We start from the raw sequence: 19,217 nt of genomic DNA on the forward strand, positions 1-19,217 counted from the left end.
GTAACTTCTGAAAATACCTATCTTTAAGTTTTGAATAAAATGGAAATGTTTTGGGAAAAATGTGCTGTGTTATAATTGTTTTGACAAGAGATAGGTAAGTGATTTGGAAAACTGGATAAAAATGATCAGATAATTGGATGAGTGTGCGCAGAAGGCCCGTAACGGCCTGGAAGTTAGCGTAAGAGGCGAAGTGGTTGCGCACCCTGTTATAACCACCAGCCCAGCGTGACAGAGACCTAGCTAGTCTCTGAGTTCCGGAACAAGTTTCATAGGATAGCCTGATCAGCTATCTCACCAGGGATCATCCAATGCTTTTATATCTGAGCAAGTGATTCTATGGTTCCCGTAAAGGAACAATTAGTTTTATAGGTCCTGCGATGGGACAACTGATTTGGAAATGGAAGTAGCATGCTAAATTTAACCCTGCTATTTACACAGCACTATTAATAAAATGTTTAGAGAGCATGCTAGCTATTAAAGATCCAGTTTCAACAGTTTATCAGTTTTTATCTATTTACACTTGTTTTACTTGTTTTCTACTATCAAGTTGTAATTTCTGTTCCTACAATTGTTTATTATAAACTGTTTTAGTTAGTAATCATATAGTGGTACTGCGGAGCGGTTGATCGCTCACTCTTGCAAATGTGTTTGTATATTTTCGCATTGCAGATGCTTAGGGGATGTTGCTGTTTTGCTAAGGGCCAGTTTCCAACTCCTCCTGTGTCGAGCTCCTCTGAATAGGTTGTGTCTGGGAAGTGTGGTCTGTGCGTTGCTGTAGAATAATAGTCACAGGTGGCAGGTTGTTTTTAATAAGATGGTTTGTAATAAGTGTGTAACCTAAGTTATACTTGAACCTGGAAAAGATCTTGTGGAAGAGTTGTTTATATTGAATAAAGTAAGTAGTTGTCTTATAATTATAGTTTCGTTTTGTTAGTGACGTCAACTCCTAACCCGGGGGTTGAGGTCGTCACAGTAGTAATGGTTGGCTGTCGTATCAGTAGAGCCGGCCAAACGGTCGGGCCGCCAATGCCGGGGCGAATTTCCAGAGGTCAGGTTCAACAGCCAGTTAACTCGTGAATAGCTCGCGAATTAGGCGATTTTAATGGTCCGGCGAGTCTGGGGGTTCGGGGCGAACGACGAATAACGAATAAAACGAATAATCGTGAATAACCGTGGGCTGCTTTGATTCGACACCACCCACCTTTTTTTGTCTTTTTTTTATGTTTTGTTTTTTACTTTGTACAAACAGACTTTGCATTTCTGTTTTTATTTTACATTTTTTGGATTTCTGTTTTTATTTTACATTTTTTATATTGAAAAAGATTTTCAATTTATAACACATTTCAACATTATTAACAATTTACTCATATTTTTATTTGATAAACTAATCAAAACAAACAAATTTTATTTTTACTCGTAATTTGAAAAAGTTAGTTTTTAAAAAACAAATTTGTTATTTTTGAAAAACAAAGTTAATTTTTGCAAATGAGTTACTCTGTTACGGAAGGAAAAGAGGACGGTACGGTATCAGTATCAGTATAAGTCAACTAATACGGTATCAGTATCACTCAACTGACTGATTTTTTCATTTAGCCCAAAACACCTTGATATCGCGTATCTCCCTCGCTTTTTTTACGGACGGGCAAGAGTCGAACAAGTCACTGAAATTGTATGTATTCTAAACATCGTTCTGAACCGGCTTAAGATATCTTGTAATTAATAAAATAATTTTAAAAATATGTAATTCTGATTTATAAGTAACTTATAAATTGTAGTCAACTATGTATTGTTCGTGTAATATCCAACTCAGCTCGTTTCAGCTTTGATTTAATTTTTGAAGAAGGGAACACCATACTTTCAAATTGATCCAAATATAATTTACTATTCAATGTAGCCGTTAATTATTTGTACTTAACAACAATCACGCAAGTAATTATAATTTTACGATTTTACCGATTTGGAAAATCATAAGGAGATTATATGTTTCCAATTAAAATGATTCTATATTTATTACCTAACTATGGAAACTTTTATTTAGCTAGATATTACAACTAATTATACTTATCTCAAATGACTTGAAAACGTGTAAAACCATATACCAAAAACAAATTAAGAAGAAACAAAGATCTTAACATATAAATGCGTGTTCATGTTATGCATCAAGAAATTTAATTATATTGATTTGCCTCATTGGCAAAGAAATCTCAGATGCGTTTACAAAAATGCACACATTTCTTATTTAGTAGTGAAAGAGCAAAAAAGAGTTATATATAAACACATAACTTCCATATACTTTGATCTTGCCCTGTTTGGTGTTTTCTACAAAAATCATACAAGGCATCATGACAAGAAAGAAGGTGAAGTTAGCATTCATCAGTAATGATGCTTCTCGAAAAGCGACATTCAAGAAAAGGAAGAAGGGGCTGATGAAGAAGGTTGGAGAGTTGAGTACCTTATGTGGTATTGATGCTTGTGCTATCATTTATAGTCAGTATGAGCAAGAAGGTGTTCAGCGTGTGTTGGCTCAGTTTAAGCGAATGCCGGAGATGGAGCAGAGCAAGAAGATGGTTAATCAGGAGAGTTTTATGCGACAGAGGATTGCGAAAGCTAATGAGCAGTTGAAGAAACAGTGTAAGGATAATAGGGAGAAGGAAATGATTGAGGTTATGTATCAGTGTTTGACGGGGAAAATTGGTTTACAAAATTTGATGATCCCGGATTTGAATGATCTTGGTTGGCTTATTGATCACAAGTTGAAGGAGATTTATAAAAGAATTGATCAGATATCGGCTACTAAGAAAAAGAATACTACTACTGGGAAAGTTGGCAGTGGCTCTGGATCTGGCAGTGGCTCGGGATCAGCTGCTGCAATGTTGAAAGGTAAAGGAGTGGCTAATTGTGTTGATGGAACGGAAGAAAAGGCTATAGAGGGCGAGATGGAAGCAATGCAGCAGCAGCAGCAGCAGCAGCAGCAGAAACCGCCTTGGTTTAGCGACTGGATCAACAGCAATAGTGGGAACAGCAGTACTGATCAGATGCAGAACCAGCAGCAACACTGCCAGAATTTGGGATTTAGTCGCGGTGAGGAGACGATGATGCCTTATGGAGATGCGCAGAATGGTGGCATGTGGTCAAGTGCATTTTTTCCATAGTTTCCAATCAGAGCTACAATCAAGGAGAAGCAGATGAAAGGATTTGTGCGATAGTGCTGGTTACTTGTGTTTTTGTTGTTTTTTCGATCAACCTTGAGGATGATGGTTATAAATACCCATTTTTGGGTTGAATTTGCTCAAAATATCCATTTTCAAAAAATATGCTCAAATGCGTATTACACGCATTTGAGAATTGGGTATGTAAGAAAATTACTAAAGATACGCATTTCGTATTATCATTGGGATACGCATTTGCCAAATGCGTATCACAAAAATATATAAAAAATAAAAACTGGATACTTATTTGACAAATGGGTATTTAGTACAAAACAAGATAATCATATGGCAAATGCGTATCCAAATGAATATTTTCAGCACTACACTCCCAGAATGGATATTTTCAGCATTTTCGAACTTTGAAGGATATTTGTTTTGCTTTAAATAAATTTCTATCCGGTGTGTTCTTATTTTTGCGTTGTTACAATAATTTCATTGCTTGTTATATTCCTTTTTTTTTCTTCATTATTTTTATACATTAATAACTTCAAGGTATATTAAATCTATTATATATATAATAGAGCAAATGGGGTTGGGTGAAACAATTTATTCAATGTGAAATGACTATTTTAACCCTTGTCCTATTTATTATTTCGTATTTAATATTTATTAATAGTTAATCTTCATTAAAGTATATGAATTATTTTGTGATTAATAGCTACACACACTTACATATATATGTATACATATGTTATTTTCAATGATATAAAATTTAAAATGTGATAAATTTAATTAAGAATTAGATATCTGAAATAATTATTAACATAAAAATTACATCAATTTTTTAGTAACATGTATTAAATTAATTGTGGTTTAAGAGAAATCATCACCAAATAATTTTAGGGTACACTTGCAAAACATAATATTTTTAAATTGTTTAACATTTAATACGATTTTTTATGGCATACTTTAAACATGAAATACTTACTTATAAAATAGACAATAATATAATCACATATATATCATCATGTTTTTGTAATATTACATAAAATTCTTATCAATATAATACAAAAAACGTATTTTACAATTCAAAATATATTTTGTCGCGTATATAGTATATAGTCACATATACACTACACTATACACGTGTATTACACAAAATTACCCCCAATACAACACAAAAAAATTTATTATACAGTATCAAATAGGCAAGTCGACAATAATATAACTGCTATTAGAAATTTTTTGCAAATACAACATAGAGCAAAATAAGGTTGATAATTCTCAATATTTATCATTAATTTAAATTTTTAAATATGCCAAAAAAACCATCAAAATTAATTTTAAAAAAATTATAATATTTTAGAACATGTTGTGCCTCGCATAGGTTATAGAGCTAATTATAGAAGTATAGGTAAAGTTTGGTTCAAGAATATTTTTGGAGGTGAATATATGTTTTCTTAAGAGTGAATATTTAATTATTTATAAAGCATAAGCTAATAATATCCTAGAAGTGGTACAAGTCTTGAGATAGCAAGGGAGCCCTTTCACTACATTTAGAAATCGAATTGTGATCCGTTTTAATAATTTCTTACGGTTGTGCTACCAGAAGCCTATTGGCGGATCCAGGTTTCAATTTAAGGGGGGCCGGAAAAAAATTGTAATCATATCAACAAATATAAGCAAAAGAGCAAATGAACATATATTATAATGTAATATTTACAAGATCATCGGCCTATCTTTCATACTCTGAAATCGTTTCATAATTTCTTCATTTTCAATTGTTTGAAAAATATCTCTCTCAATATATGTTATCAAACAATCATTCAACCAACTATCTCCCATTCTATTCCGAAGCGTAGTTTTAACAAGTTTAATTGACGAAAATCCTCTCTCAACTGTTGCAGTTGCAACCGGTAGAATTAGTGACAATTTTATCAACATATAAACCCAAGGAAATCCAATATCTTTGTGTTTTTGAAGCATTTTTTGAGCAAGATCATGGATGCCCTTCAAATTTTGAAAATCAACATTACTTCTCATGTCAACTATATAGCTAGAAAGATGGTCTTCAAGTGATAGAAGACGAATTTGATCAAATTCTGAAGGATAAAATCTTGCAAGTTGAACTAATTTTTACTTATCAAAAGTTAAGAAATAATTCTGCGAATTTAGGCATGATATGCAGGAAAGTAACTCCATGTTATCTCTATCAAGACGCTCGTTCATCTCTAGCAATTGATAATCAATTATAGTATTCAGCAAACTAATCTTGAAGTGGTGTTTATTAGAAACTTTTTGCAGTTTACCTCTTGATCTTCCACGAGGCATAGAGATAGCATCCATATCTGGGACATCGATCTCAAACTTTTCAAAGAATTTGGAAATATCAACAATTAACTCATTCCATCCATCATCTCTGAATGTTTGTAACATTTTCTTCGATATATTTACCAAACATAAGCATTAGCAAGATCCTGGTCTTTTCTTTGTAGTGCTTGTGATAAGTCATTTGTGATTCCTAAAACTTTTCTCATCAAATGCAATAGAAAAATAAACTCAAAGTCATTCATTGCATCAATAAGTCTATAAATCTCTCCTTTATTTTCATGAAAGGAAGGCATGTCTTTTATTTCTTCAAGCACATCAAGTGCCGGTGAAAATAAAGAAATCACACTTAGAATTGTATGATAATGCGAACCCCATCTTGTATCTCCTGGACGTTTAAGAACTGCCTCTTGATTCAAGTCTTTACCAGTCATTCGATTGCCTTGGGATATTTCTTCAGCTAACTTTTCTATTTGTTTCACGCGGACTAATTCTTTTCTCTTGCAAGAAGCCCCAACAAAATTCACCAAAGATGTTAGATGGTCAAAAAATGAGCAAATTTTATCATGCTTTTTTGAAACTGCAACAAGTGTGAGCTGCAGTTGATGAGCAAAGCAATGCACATAAAAGGCAGATGCATTTTCTGCTTGTATTAAACTTTTTAGCCCACTAATATGTCTGTTCATATTACTAGCCCCGTCAAAACCTTGACCACGAATACGCGATATGCTCAGACCATGTGTGGCAAAGAATACGTCAATTGCTGATTTTAGGACAATCAAGAGATGGTTAAAGGATGTCAAATTGCATGTACATGATGTTAACATATTAACTGTATCAATATATAGTGACAAGTGACTCTTATAGGGTGCAAAGTGACTCTAATATGGTGAAAAGTGACTTACACGGTTGATTAGAGCCAAAATGTGGAACAAAATTGACTTGTATGAAAGTGGCACTAAGAGATGGTAAAAGGATGTCAAATTGGATGTATATAATGTTAACATGTTAATTTTACAAATATATGGTGGTAGGTGACTCTTATAGGGTGCAAAGTGACTCTAATATGGTGAAAAGTGACTTACATAGTTGATTAGAGTCAAAATGTGGCCGAAAGTTGAGTCCTATTATGAAATATCAAAGTGTGCTAAAACGAAGCTAAACTGGATATTCATGATGTTACCATGTTAATTGTATCAATATGGTGGCAAGTGGCTCTTATAGGGTGCAAAGTGACTCTAATATGGTGAAAAGTGACTTATATGGTTGATCACAGACCAACTGCCTATCATATGAGATCACAGACCAACTGCCATTGTTTTTCTTTACAAATGTTGCTTGTTTATGTATTACACTTGACAAATATTGACTAGTTACTGATAAATTTCTTTTGTTGAGCTATTGTATTAACTTCTGAGGCAATTTCTGTTACTTCATGTTAAAGAAATAAACTCTTTACTTGGGAGCTCTACTTTATTTGAGAACCTAGTAGTAGTAATGGTTGGCTGTCGTATCAGTAGAGTCGGCCAAACGGTCGGGCCGCCCGTGCCGGGGCGAATTTCCGGCAGTCAGGTTCAACAGCCAGTTAACTCATGAACAGCTCGTGAATTAGGCGATTTTAATGGTCCGGCGAGTCTGGCGGTTCGGGGCGAACGACGAATAACACGAATAACGAATAAAACGAATAATCGTGAATAACCGCGGGCTGCTTTGATTCGACACCACCCACCTTTTGTTGTCTTTTTTTGTTTTTTTTTGTTTTGTTTTTTACTTTGTACAAACAGACTTTGCATTTCTGTTTTTATTTTACATTTTTTGGATTTCTCTTTTATTTTACATTTTTTATATTGAAAAAGATTTTCGATTTATAACACATTTCAACATTTTTAACAATTTACTCATATTTTTATTTGATAAACTAATCAAAACAAACAAATTTTATATTTACTCAGTATTTTGAAAAAGTTAGTATTTAAAAAACAAATTTGTTGTTTTTGAAAAACAAAGTTAATTTTTGCAAATGAGTTACTCTGTTACGGAAAGAAAAGAGGACGGTACGCTATCAGTATCAGTAAGTCAACTGATACGGTATCAGTATCAGTCAACTGACATATTTCATTTAGCCCAAAACACCTTGATATCGCGTATCTCCCACGCTTTTTTTACGGACGGGCAAAAGTCGAACAAGTCACTGAAATTGTATGTATTCTAAACATCGTTCTGAACCGGCTTATGATATCTTGTAATTAATAAAATAATTTTAAAAATATATGTAATTCTAATTTATAAGTAACTTATAAATTGTAGTCAACTATGTATTGTTCGTGTAATATCCAACTCAGCTCGTTTCGGCTTTGATTTAAATTTTGAAGAAGGGAACATCATACTTTCAAATTGATCCAAATATAATTTACTATTCAATGTAGCCGTTAATTATTTGTACTTAACAATCACGCAAGTAATTACAATTTTACGATTTTACCGATTTGGAAAATCATATTGAAATTATATGTTTCCAATTAAAATGATTCTATATTTATTACCTAACTATGGAAACTTTTATTTAGCTAGATATTACAACTAATTATACTTATCTCAAATGACTTGAAAACGTGTAAAACCATATACCAAAAACAAATTAAGAAGAAACAAAGATCTTAACATATAAATGCGTGTTCATGTTATGCATCAAGAAATTTAATTATATTGATTTGCCTCATTGGCAAAGAAATCTCAGATGCGTTTACAAAAATGCACACATTTCTTATTTAGTAGTGAAAGAGCAAAAAAGAGTTATATATAAACACATAACTTCCATATACTTTGATCTTGCCCTGTTTGGTGTTTTCTACAAAAATCATACAAGGCATCATGACAAGAAAGAAGGTGAAGTTAGCATTCATCAGTAATGATGCTTCTCGAAAAGCGACATTCAAGAAAAGGAAGAAGGGGCTGATGAAGAAGGTTGGAGAGTTGAGTACCTTATGTGGTATTGATGCTTGTGCTATCATTTATAGTCAGTATGAGCCCCAACCTGAAGTGTGGCCTAATACAGAAGGTGTTCAGCGTGTGTTGGCTCAGTTTAAGCGAATGCCGGAGATGGAGCAGAGCAAGAAGATGGTTAATCAGGAGAGTTTTATGCGACAGAGGATTGCGAAAGCTAATGAGCAGTTGAAGAAACAGTGTAAGGATAATAGGGAGAAGGAAATGATTGAGGTTATGTATCAGTGTTTGACGGGGAAAATTGGTTTACAAAATTTGATGATCCCGGATTTGAATGATCTTGGTTGGCTTATTGATCACAAGTTGAAGGAGATTTATAAAAGAATTGATCAGATATCGGCTACTAAGAAAAAGAATACTACTACTGGGAAAGTTGGCTCTGGCTCTGGATCTGGCTGTGGCTCGGGATCAGCTGCTGCAATGTTGAAAGGTAAAGGAGTGGCTAATTGTGTTGATGGAACGGAAGAAAAGGCTTTAGAGGGCGAGATGGAAGCAATGCAGCAGCAGCAGCAGCAGAGACCGCCTTGGTTTAGCGACTGGATCAACAGCAATAGTGGGAACAGCAGTACTGATCAGATGCAAAACCAGCAGCAACACTGCCAGAATTTGGGATTTAGTCGCGGTGAGGAGACGATGATGCCTTATGGAGATGCGCAGAATGGTGGCATGTGGTCAAGTGCATTCTTTCCATAGTTTCCAATCAGAGCTACAATCAAGGAGAAGCAGATGAAAGGATTTATGTGATAGTGCTGGTTACTTGTGTTTTTGTTGTTTTTCCGATCAACCTTGAGGATTATGGTCAAAAATACCCATTTTTGGGTTGAATTTGCTCAAAATACCCATTTTCAAAAAATATGATGAAAATATCGTTTTGGTTACGTATTTTGTAATTTGGTAAGTGTAATACGTATTTGAGAATTGAGTATGTAAGAAAATTACTAAAGATACGCATTTTGTATTATCATTGGGATACGCATTTGTCAAATGCGTATCACAAAAATATAAAAAAAATAAAAACTGGATACTCATTTGACAAATGGGTATTTAGTACAAAACAGGATAATCATATGGCATATGGCAAATGCGTATCTAAACGAATATATTCAGCACTACACTCCCAAAATGGATATTTTTAGCATTTTGCACCAAAAAAATATTGTTTTTAACATTCTTTCGAACTTTGAAGTATATTTGTTTTGCTTTTAATACATTTCTATCTGGTGTGTTCTTATTTTTGCGTTGCTACAATAATTCCATTGCTTGTTATATTCCTTTTTTTTTCTTCGTTATTTTTATACATTAGTAACTTTAAGGTATATTAAATCTATCTCTTAGGAGAACAAATGGATAAATTCATGAGATTAAAAAGTCTCATTAAAATGACTAATTTACCCTGTTTTTTAAATTTATATAAAAAAGGTTGTTGGGAGGAATTGAACCTAAGTCTTCAGGTTTACAAGCACTGTTACTTAAGTTTTTTATCATACACATATAATATGTGAGTGTCGTAAATAACGATAATTTATTTAACTTTAAACACGATTACTAATATATTTGTAGAGTTAATTTTGAACAATCGAATTTGAGATATAAAGTTAAGTACAGTATATAAACGGATCATTCCCTGATTTATTAAATAATTTAGCTTGAAAAGTATGTCTTATATATTTTTAATATATATTTTTAATAAAAAAATAAATTGTACATATAATTAATTTTTTTTTATATGTTAAAAGGAGATACACTTATATAAATAATATATATATGTACAGCATATTTAGATAAGTTATAATTAGCGTATTTCGATTTATTTCCAATTCAAAATTAGAATTTGACCCATTTTTCAAAAAATACTCGAAATCTGACTAAATGATCTGCCCGTAAATACCATGTCAATACATAGGTTTAATTTGAATTACGAGTTAGAATAGAAAATCTTACTAACAAAATTAATATCTTTGAGATCTTTATAAAATCAAGTCAATTGATTTATGTATCAAAATTACTAGCTTCAAAATCAGAATTTTACCCATTTTGAAAAATACTCGAAATTTGAATACATGACTCAGCCGAAAATACATCATCACTATCTAGATTTAATAAATTTAAATTACGAGCTCGACGAGAATATCTTACTAATAAGGATAAATTTTATAATATCTTATATTAATAAAAATTAATATTTTTGAGCTCTTTCTACGATCAAGTCAATTGATATTATGTATCAAAATTATTATTTTTATACTATTTTACTTGCAGAACATATATGGACTCCCGCACTGAACTAAAAATAAGGACTCATGTATATATATATATATATGTATATATATATATAAAAAAAACTTGTAAAATTATATAGTTCAATATTTGGAAAATTAAAATTTAAATTAGCAATAATAAATTTACAAAAATAAATATTTAGTGTTGGAAAATATTGTAGAGCTATTTTAAATTATTTGAAAAAAAGTTAAAATTATAATGTATTGTACTATTTAATTTAATCCATGTTATGATATCTAAATAAATTAATTAATATTAGTCGATATTTTGAAAGGATTAACAAGTTCAACTAATATTTAAAAAAAATCATCAAATTGAAAATATTTAATTTTAGAAAAATAGTATACAATGTTATCAAGTTATTATAAAAGGAAATATTAGAAGCATAAATGAAAGAAACTTTAAAATAATTTGAATGATGATATTAGTAAAAATTTATCTTCAGATTCCTTAAAAAAAATTGAATATCAGTAGTTAGTCTTGATAATATATGAATTATTTTTATGTCACATCCATGACTCATGCTCTGTTAAATAAATAAGATATTGTTTGATTTTCAAGACTACTAAGACTACGATATATAAATAATTGTAATTTATTTATTAGATAATTATAATTTTTGAATAATCATAAATACATGTTATTTGAGTAATTTACTAAATAACAATTAGATATATACATGACCAAAATATCTAGAATATAAACGAGACCAACATAATTTACTCAAAAATATAATAAATAATAATTTATATACACACACATGTGACTTTATCTTAACCAATATTAAAAGATTCAATTTTGATGTTGTATTTGAGAGTTATTGATATATATACTACAAAAAAATAACAAAAGTTTTTTATGTTCTGAAAATAAGAATGATCAATTAAATTTAAGTTTTTTTCAATGTGTTAAAAACTAAATAGATTATATCAATTTTAATTTATGAATTGAAAATAATCTGACATCTTATAAAATTAATTTTGTATAATGGAGATGATTAAAAGCTAAATAGTATCCGTGATCAACTTTAGTTAATGAATTAAGACATTAACAATTAGCAATGATATTAAATTAACATAAACGTTGAATTAAAGAAATACTATTTTTCTTAAAAAATAAACTTATATTAATTGAACTGTAAATTCTATTTTGTTGAATATTACGATTGTAACTCTTGACCACTTTAATTATGCATTACTGATCCTTTTAAACCAAAACTCAAAAATTTACTCGACTCATCAATATACATATATGTTAATTTTTAGTTTTTTTTATAAACATATTGACAATATTTGATGAATTAACTACATTTTTTTTCTTTTACACGTACAATGACTATCATGCTTGTATTTATTTAATAAATAAAAATTACACGACACAAATAACAAAAATATGTATTATAGTTAATGAGATATATTTAAAAACGTTATGAACGTTATTAAGGTTTACATGAAATCATACACTGATAAATACTCAACTTGTATTTATCAATAATTTTACTAATATAATTGTATGATGTAAAAAAAATCTAGAAAATGACCCGTGGCTCCCACAGGTTATTATGCTAGTTATATATATAATAAAGCAAATGGGGGTTGGGTGAGACAATTTATTCAATGTGAAATGATTATTTTAACCATTATCCTATTTATTATTTCGTATTTAATTTCCATTAATAGCTAATCTTCATTAAAATATATGAATTATTTTGTAATTAATAGCTACACACACTTACATATATATGTATATATATGTTATTTTCAATGATATAAAATTTAAAATGTGATAAATTTAATTAAAAATTAGATATCTGAAATAATTATTAACATAAAAATTATATCAATTTTTTAGTAACATGTATTAAATTAATTATGGTTTAAGAGAAATCATCACCAAATAATTTTAGGGTACAATTGCAAAATATAATATTTTTATATTTTTTAACATTTAATACGATTTTTTATGACATACTTTAAACATCAAATACTCACTTATAAAATAGACAATAATATAATCACATATATATCATCATGTACGTGTAATATTACATAAATTCTTATCAACATAATACAAAAAACACATTTTACTGTTCAAAATATACTTTTTCACGTGGATAATATATAGTCACATATACACTAAACTATACACGTGTATTATACAAAATTACCCCCAATATAATACAAAAAAAATTATTATACGGTATCAAATATGAAGCGGTAACTCGACAATAATATTTATTAGAATTTTTTTCAAATATAACAGCAAAATAAGGTTGATAATTCTCAATATTTATCATTATTTTAAATTTTTAAATATGCAACGAAAATATCAAAATTAATAAAAAATATTATAATATTTTAGAACATGCCGTGCCTCACAAGGGTTATAGAGCTGATTATAAAAGTATAGGTAAAGTGTAGTTCAAGAATATTTTTGGAGGTGAATATACATTGTTTTCTTAAGAGTGAATATTTAATTATTTATAAAGTACAAGCTAATACTCTCTCCGTCCCATTTTATCTGGCTACCTTACTATTTTTATTTGTCCCAAAATTCTTCTGTATTTCCATTTTTATCAAGTTAATTCCATTTATACCCTTCTTTAATTTAAACTGACGGTCTTATTTTTTCATTGATTAATGAGATACATTAATGGATACACCTATATCAACCTCTTGACCTATTAAATACAGTTCATGTTTCCAACATAAATTTAAGTTTTAAACACATAAGTGATAGCAAAAAATTTCTTCCAGAAATTTTCATTAGTACACACCAAAATTTAGCTATCCCTTTTTTCCTTAACTTGTTCCATAAATTGAAAATATAATTTTTTTTTAAGAAAATAAGAAATACAGTAAGCAATCACAACAACTATAACAAAAAAAAAATCAGAGTTTAATAATTATTCATTTTATAGCAAAATAATTGCATTCTCAGTGAGTCACTTCTTCTATCTATTTGGGAGCCCTTTCACTTCATTTAGAAATCGAATTACAATACGAGGACATGAAAGCCATCTCACTTGATTCACTTGAACCTCTTTAAAGTTACAGATTCGAGACCATAAAACATATTATTATCGAAGGTAAGATAATATGCTTCAATTATGTTGACACCAACCAAATATTATTTATCAAGGTCAACACTTTATCTATTTACTTTATCGATTATGTAATAATCAAGATTTAACTGTACATCAATAATTACTAAATATTTTATTTCATAAAGCTTATATATTTATATACATTAAAATATTTAATCAGGTTACATATAAATTTCTAACGATATTAAGATATAAGACTTCAAATGACATGTCTTTAAAAAAGTATTCCTTTTAGCGTATTTAATATTTTCAAGAAAAATAGTAAAATCAATTGAAGAGCCTTTTCATAATTGATTTTTGAAATTTGAAGTTGACACACCTGGAAGAAACTAATTCTTATAACGTTTGTTATGTGTGTCCATAGTCACATGTTAAGAAAGTGTGTTTAATAAGTTATAAAAATTTTATTGGTGAAAATTTTTGTACAGCCGTCTATCATTATTAACGAATTTACCACCAATATTTCGTGGACATCTCATCAAACACTAACTCTTAGCATAGCACACAGAAAAAATCCATTCTTATAATAAAAACGGATGTTCTTTTTCCAGAATGTTTACTAGTAGTTACACTACCGAGTTCGAGTAAACTTTGTATCCTTCAGTTGAGTAAATGTAGGTTATACTTGAACAAACATAGTACGTATCACGCATTAAAAAAATGCATCATATTTTGTTTCAGGAGTTTATACCATACAAGTCTGAACTAGAAAGATGAACATTTGTGATTTGTTACCCCGTCCAGAATAAAGGGAATCGACAATAGAAAGTCTGCTCTATTTACACACAAGGGAATGCTTGGTTCCTACCGCAAGTAAAGCTTCTGAACCATGCCTGCAGATGTTCCTTGACCACTTCGACAACTGGCATTCTTCTGCAAGAAACCCCATAGAAAAGAAAGATCACAGGTTAAATCCATATTGTAGAATGAATATTTTCTCAATAGAACAACATTAGGCTACGATCACAATCTACTCAAAAAAGAAAAGTAGACTGCAATGAAGACAATGAGTTAAAAGCTCCAGTCTAAAAATGATAAAGTTACAGCATGAATAATAATTTTGACATCCCTCAAAAACCACTGATGCATATATAAAAATACAAAGAATGACAAATGGATACAGTTAACATGAAGCTTGCTACTGTAAGCCAAAAGTTTAAAATTATCCGACATCAGAATTAGTTTCTTTTTTATCTTTGGATCAAAGGGGTAAAAAGCAATTTGATTTCTATAGTATGATGCTTCCCATACATCGAAAGTCAACTTTTTTATTGGACTTTCCATAGTAACAACAAAATTAAGATGTACTATGATAAAGGGTCGAAGAGACAACACACTTTGTGGCTTTAGGTTATTTTAGACAAGCTAAATAAAATGGCCAACCCCAGTTGATGATAAAAATTAATACCTTCACGCAAGCATGTTTTCCAACATCTTTCTTTACTGGATTTCTTTCCTTTGTTGATTTTAGAACCTGCACCTTGACTTCGGATACGTTCCCTCTTGCCAATGAATTCTTTCTTGTTGTCATTGTTTCTAAACCATTTTCTTTACCAGCACCGGGACATCTCTTACGTTGCTCACTGACTTGAACTTTGCCCTTAGTTTTAGTAGCAAAGGAGATATCTGATCCAAGTATCCTCTGAGGCAATAAAACTTTTGGACGTACAGGACGACTTTCAACCTGTATTATATAAGAATGGTTCAAAAATCATGATGCATTTATTAAACTAAATGCACTTGATAAGAAGCAAAATTAAGAATGATAATGATTAATAAGTGAAAGGACATAGCTTGAAATGTGGCTTTAATAGATGTATTATCCATGGAATTATAGACTAAAAAATTAGAACCGACTATAAGAGTTTATGATGTTTAAAAGCCTATCACACGTTTCATTTAGCAATAAATAACGAGTTATTAGTTGTAGCTTTTCACCTTTGCTTTTGAATTTTCTTGGTTGATGGACTTCCGAACATCAATCTTCTGTTGAGGACCGCAACGTATTTTCTGAACTGGAGACGCTTTTGACAGGTTTGGACCTTTCAATATGTTCTTTGGAGCTTGGTAGATTCCCATAGCATTTCTACTATCTGGAGTCTTCTCATAATGCAGTTTTCCTCTAGATGTCATGTTATTAACATCATGACCAGGGTGTGAAGAGGAACTTACACTAGATTTACTTGAGGAAGATTTGGTGCCCACAGACCTTCTCACTCTGTTAATATCTGTCCTTGCCGCTGGTCTTGTACCACAACTTTTTCTAAGACTAGTCCTTAGAGAAGACAAGAGTTTACTTGGTTGGTCACTGACTTGTTTAGCTACTTCAAGTGATTTCTCATTGCGCGTGGTGCTTTCAGATGTAATGGTGCTTATTGAATTATTTTCACCTTCCCTAGAAACGGTAGCACCTGAAAAAGTTTTCCTGTGACGAAAACCTGTAGTCATTGTGGATGTACTTGATCCAGCAGTTTCAGTTATATTGTTTTCACAATCTACACCTGCTGGCAAAAGATCACATTTTGTTACCAAATCGATTTCTAGTCGAGAATTAAGTTTTTTCACATCTTCTGGAGCGATACCTGACAATTTACTGCTTATGCTCTTCACTGGATGCTGCTTATTTGCAATTGTGCACTTGCTCTGTGGCCATACTATACGTTTGTAATGCTTTCCTCTTGACTTTGAGACTGAAGATGGTAGCTTTGGTGAACAAGGTTCTTGTCTTCCAGATACAGAGTTTATGCAAACCTCGCCGGGATGAGAAAATGCAGAGATTAACTGGCGTGAAGAACATTGGTGGAACCTGAATTATGGTTAGCACTTTTATTATTGAAGGTACAACGGCGATTAGGACCACATGTAGAATGACATAGTAGGGAAAATTTAAGAATTGATAATTGATTTTAAGAACTTACTGGTGTGTCATCAGGAACCATTCATCATCACTGCAGAGTAAGCAACAAAATATTCAATATTTATAACTGACTAAAAATCAATGGAGTCAACATTTATTTATTCAATATCTATAACTGACTAAAAATCAATGGAGTCTAACATAAATTTATCATTGATGGTACAGAGACTAACTTTTCATGCAAAGTCCCTGTAACTTCAAAGTTAAGATCTACCCACATTGGAGCTTCAATTTCATCCTACAGGCATCAAAAAAGGCCAAAATTGTTAAATGTAATGGAATGCAGGATACGATCAACCTGAAACCATTCAAAACATGAGGAGATCTTAATCAACATTACAATAGTTTTTTAGAGATACAATTGACATTAAGTTGTTAAGACTGCAAAGCAGAATGGTAAAAGCTAGCAATAACAAGCAATAACTAAAGAGGGAAAAAGAAGACGTGGCATTATACAAGAAACAACAATGCTTAACATAGAGAACATGATCCACAAATCATCAATGCATCAAGACACGGTGCTTAATCAATAGTTGCTACGCGTAACTCCAAATTTGTGAACTATATAAAATAATTAATTAAATCTAAGCTACGGAACCATAATGATATACCGAGTTCAAACTAAGGAATAATAAAAACAACAGAACACACATGTTAGAACATAACAACCAAGCCTCTTATAATTAGTATCTTAACAGCTGACTTTGACTTAAAACGGACTTATAAGCTTTACTTCATTAAAGTTTGAAAGAGGTACCTGAATTTTGAAATATTGAGTTATAGTAGGATTTTGGTTGACTTTATAGCTTAAAAAGAAAATATTGTTCTACTTGTAGATTAAAACTAACTTTAAGTAGTACTAAGTAAGAGCCAAATATGATAAGACTCTAAACCGAAATGTACAGGGACAGAATAGATCAATCTAGAATGCAATTCAAAACCTAGCGAGTGTTTGCATAATAGATCAATCTAGAACGTAATTCAAAACCTAGCAAGTGTTTGCATAATAGATCAATCTAGCACGTATCTAAAGTGAAAGTGAAACTTAACAACTTTAAAAGAATAATGTACAACCTCCTCCTCCAGGCTAAATATGACGACAATCGATCTCAATCCAGAACATGCGTAATTAACGAATGATCACGTATTATTGAAGATTAAAACCAGAAACCGAAGGGAGGTAAAACAATGTGATACAGCACAATTAGCTTACTGCTACAACCTGTCCGTGTAGATCTAATACAATAATCTATACTCTATATATACACAACAAATCGAAGAAAACATGTATGATGCTATAATAATCTACGCATTACATCTATTCTTTCAATTCAGAGCAATTAGAATCCAAATCACAGTGCCGCTTTGTAGAGATACATATATACGCATACAAATACGAATTGACGGAAATTGAGAGAGAGAGATTACTGATTCCATACAAATCAATTATTCGTTAAATATATAAACAAATATGTATACATAGATTGGGAGAGAGAGGGAGAGAGATAGGGGAGAGAGAGAGGGAGAGAGAGGGGAGAGAGAGAGAGGGAGGGAGAGAGCGAGAGAGAGAGGGGGAGAGAGGGAGAGAGGGGGGGGAGAGAGAGAGAGAGAGAGAGAGAGAGAGAGAGAGAGAGAGAGTACCAGAAAAGACCAGTGATCCAAAGGAGATTTAATACATACATCTCGTTGCTTATTTGTAACAGATATAGCTGCTACTGCTGCTTTTGATTTCTTGGAGAGCGGCATTGAGAAGACGAAACACAAGAAGAAGGACGATTGAAAAGTTTCAATTCAATGTCAAAATGAAATGAATATCACCTGTTCCTCCATTTCCCCCCTTTTCTGTTTCCGAACACCTATTCATATACGACGTCGTTTATCATTTGGGTTTCTGTTAAATCAATGGATTTTTCATTATTTTCCCAAGCCCATTCATTATTTAGGCCCAGCTTGGTTGCTAACAAATTTTGGCCACATATATTTTATTTTATTTTTCTGATTTTTAATCGATTTAATCACAAAATTTCCCGATTTTTTCCTAATTTTTAAAACAACCGCTTTGTAATCCATTTTATTCTCAATCAAGACGGAGCATACGGTTTACTGTTTAATCGACCAATTTTTAGAATAGAGTTACACGACAAAGCTACCAATTTTTTTTATTAATTAAAAACACTCACACACGCCCGGTTGTCGAATTACTGGTCTCCCATAAAAGATACAAGAGCTCAAATACTGCGCAACCTTCGTGGCCAAGGCTACCAAAATTCATTTTCATGCAATTTACAATTTACAACCTGCGTGCCAGCCCGTGTGCCTGCAGCCCGTGAACTGCCTGACACGCACACGAGCTCAGTGCCGAAGTCGGGTTACCTTCTGTAAGCTCAAACACAGCCCGACCCGATTCGCTCGCTTCCAGTGCCGGTTCAGTGTT

General features: G+C 31.5%; 5 protein-coding genes across 6 annotated transcripts; 2 read left to right on the forward strand and 3 right to left on the reverse strand.

Annotated features, from left to right (window-relative positions):
* The first annotated feature begins 2,342 nt into the window (after positions 1 to 2,342).
* LOC141720085 (agamous-like MADS-box protein AGL80) lies at positions 2,343 to 3,152 on the forward strand. Its single transcript, XM_074522442.1, has one exon. The coding sequence runs from the start codon at positions 2,343 to 2,345 to the stop codon at positions 3,150 to 3,152; it is 810 nt and encodes a 269-aa protein (XP_074378543.1).
* A 1,716-nt stretch (positions 3,153 to 4,868) lies between these two features.
* Positions 4,869 to 5,585, reverse strand: LOC141720086 (uncharacterized). The gene is made up of 2 exons (XM_074522443.1): positions 5,459 to 5,585; positions 4,869 to 5,251 (listed from the first exon to the last, which is right to left on the reverse strand). The coding sequence occupies exons 1-2, from the start codon at positions 5,583 to 5,585 to the stop codon at positions 4,869 to 4,871; spliced, it is 510 nt and encodes a 169-aa protein (XP_074378544.1).
* A 14-nt stretch (positions 5,586 to 5,599) lies between these two features.
* On the reverse strand, positions 5,600 to 6,163 carry LOC141720087 (uncharacterized). The gene has a single exon (XM_074522444.1). The coding sequence runs from the start codon at positions 6,161 to 6,163 to the stop codon at positions 5,600 to 5,602; it is 564 nt and encodes a 187-aa protein (XP_074378545.1).
* A 2,141-nt stretch (positions 6,164 to 8,304) lies between these two features.
* Positions 8,305 to 9,173, forward strand: LOC141720089 (agamous-like MADS-box protein AGL80). The gene has a single exon (XM_074522445.1). The coding sequence runs from the start codon at positions 8,349 to 8,351 to the stop codon at positions 9,171 to 9,173; it is 825 nt and encodes a 274-aa protein (XP_074378546.1). The 5' UTR covers positions 8,305 to 8,348.
* Positions 9,174 to 14,404: 5,231 nt separating this feature from the next.
* On the reverse strand, positions 14,405 to 18,650 carry LOC141717313 (uncharacterized). Of its 2 annotated transcripts, none has more exons than XM_074519396.1 (7): positions 18,425 to 18,650; positions 16,957 to 17,021; positions 16,785 to 16,814; positions 16,449 to 16,672; positions 15,805 to 16,370; positions 15,275 to 15,550; positions 14,405 to 14,739 (listed from the first exon to the last, which is right to left on the reverse strand). In XM_074519396.1, the coding sequence occupies exons 1-7, from the start codon at positions 18,527 to 18,529 to the stop codon at positions 14,671 to 14,673; spliced, it is 1,335 nt and encodes a 444-aa protein (XP_074375497.1). In that variant the 5' UTR covers positions 18,530 to 18,650; the 3' UTR covers positions 14,405 to 14,670. The 2 variants fall into 2 exon arrangements, with proteins under 2 accessions (XP_074375497.1, XP_074375498.1); XM_074519397.1 differs by having other exon boundaries at positions 14,406 to 14,739; positions 15,805 to 16,367.
* Positions 18,651 to 19,217: the final 567 nt, after the last annotated feature.

Source organism: Apium graveolens, chromosome 4 (genome assembly GCF_009905375.1).
Source record: "Apium graveolens cultivar Ventura chromosome 4, ASM990537v1, whole genome shotgun sequence".
In the NCBI taxonomy this organism is placed as follows: domain Eukaryota; kingdom Viridiplantae; phylum Streptophyta; class Magnoliopsida; order Apiales; family Apiaceae; genus Apium; species Apium graveolens.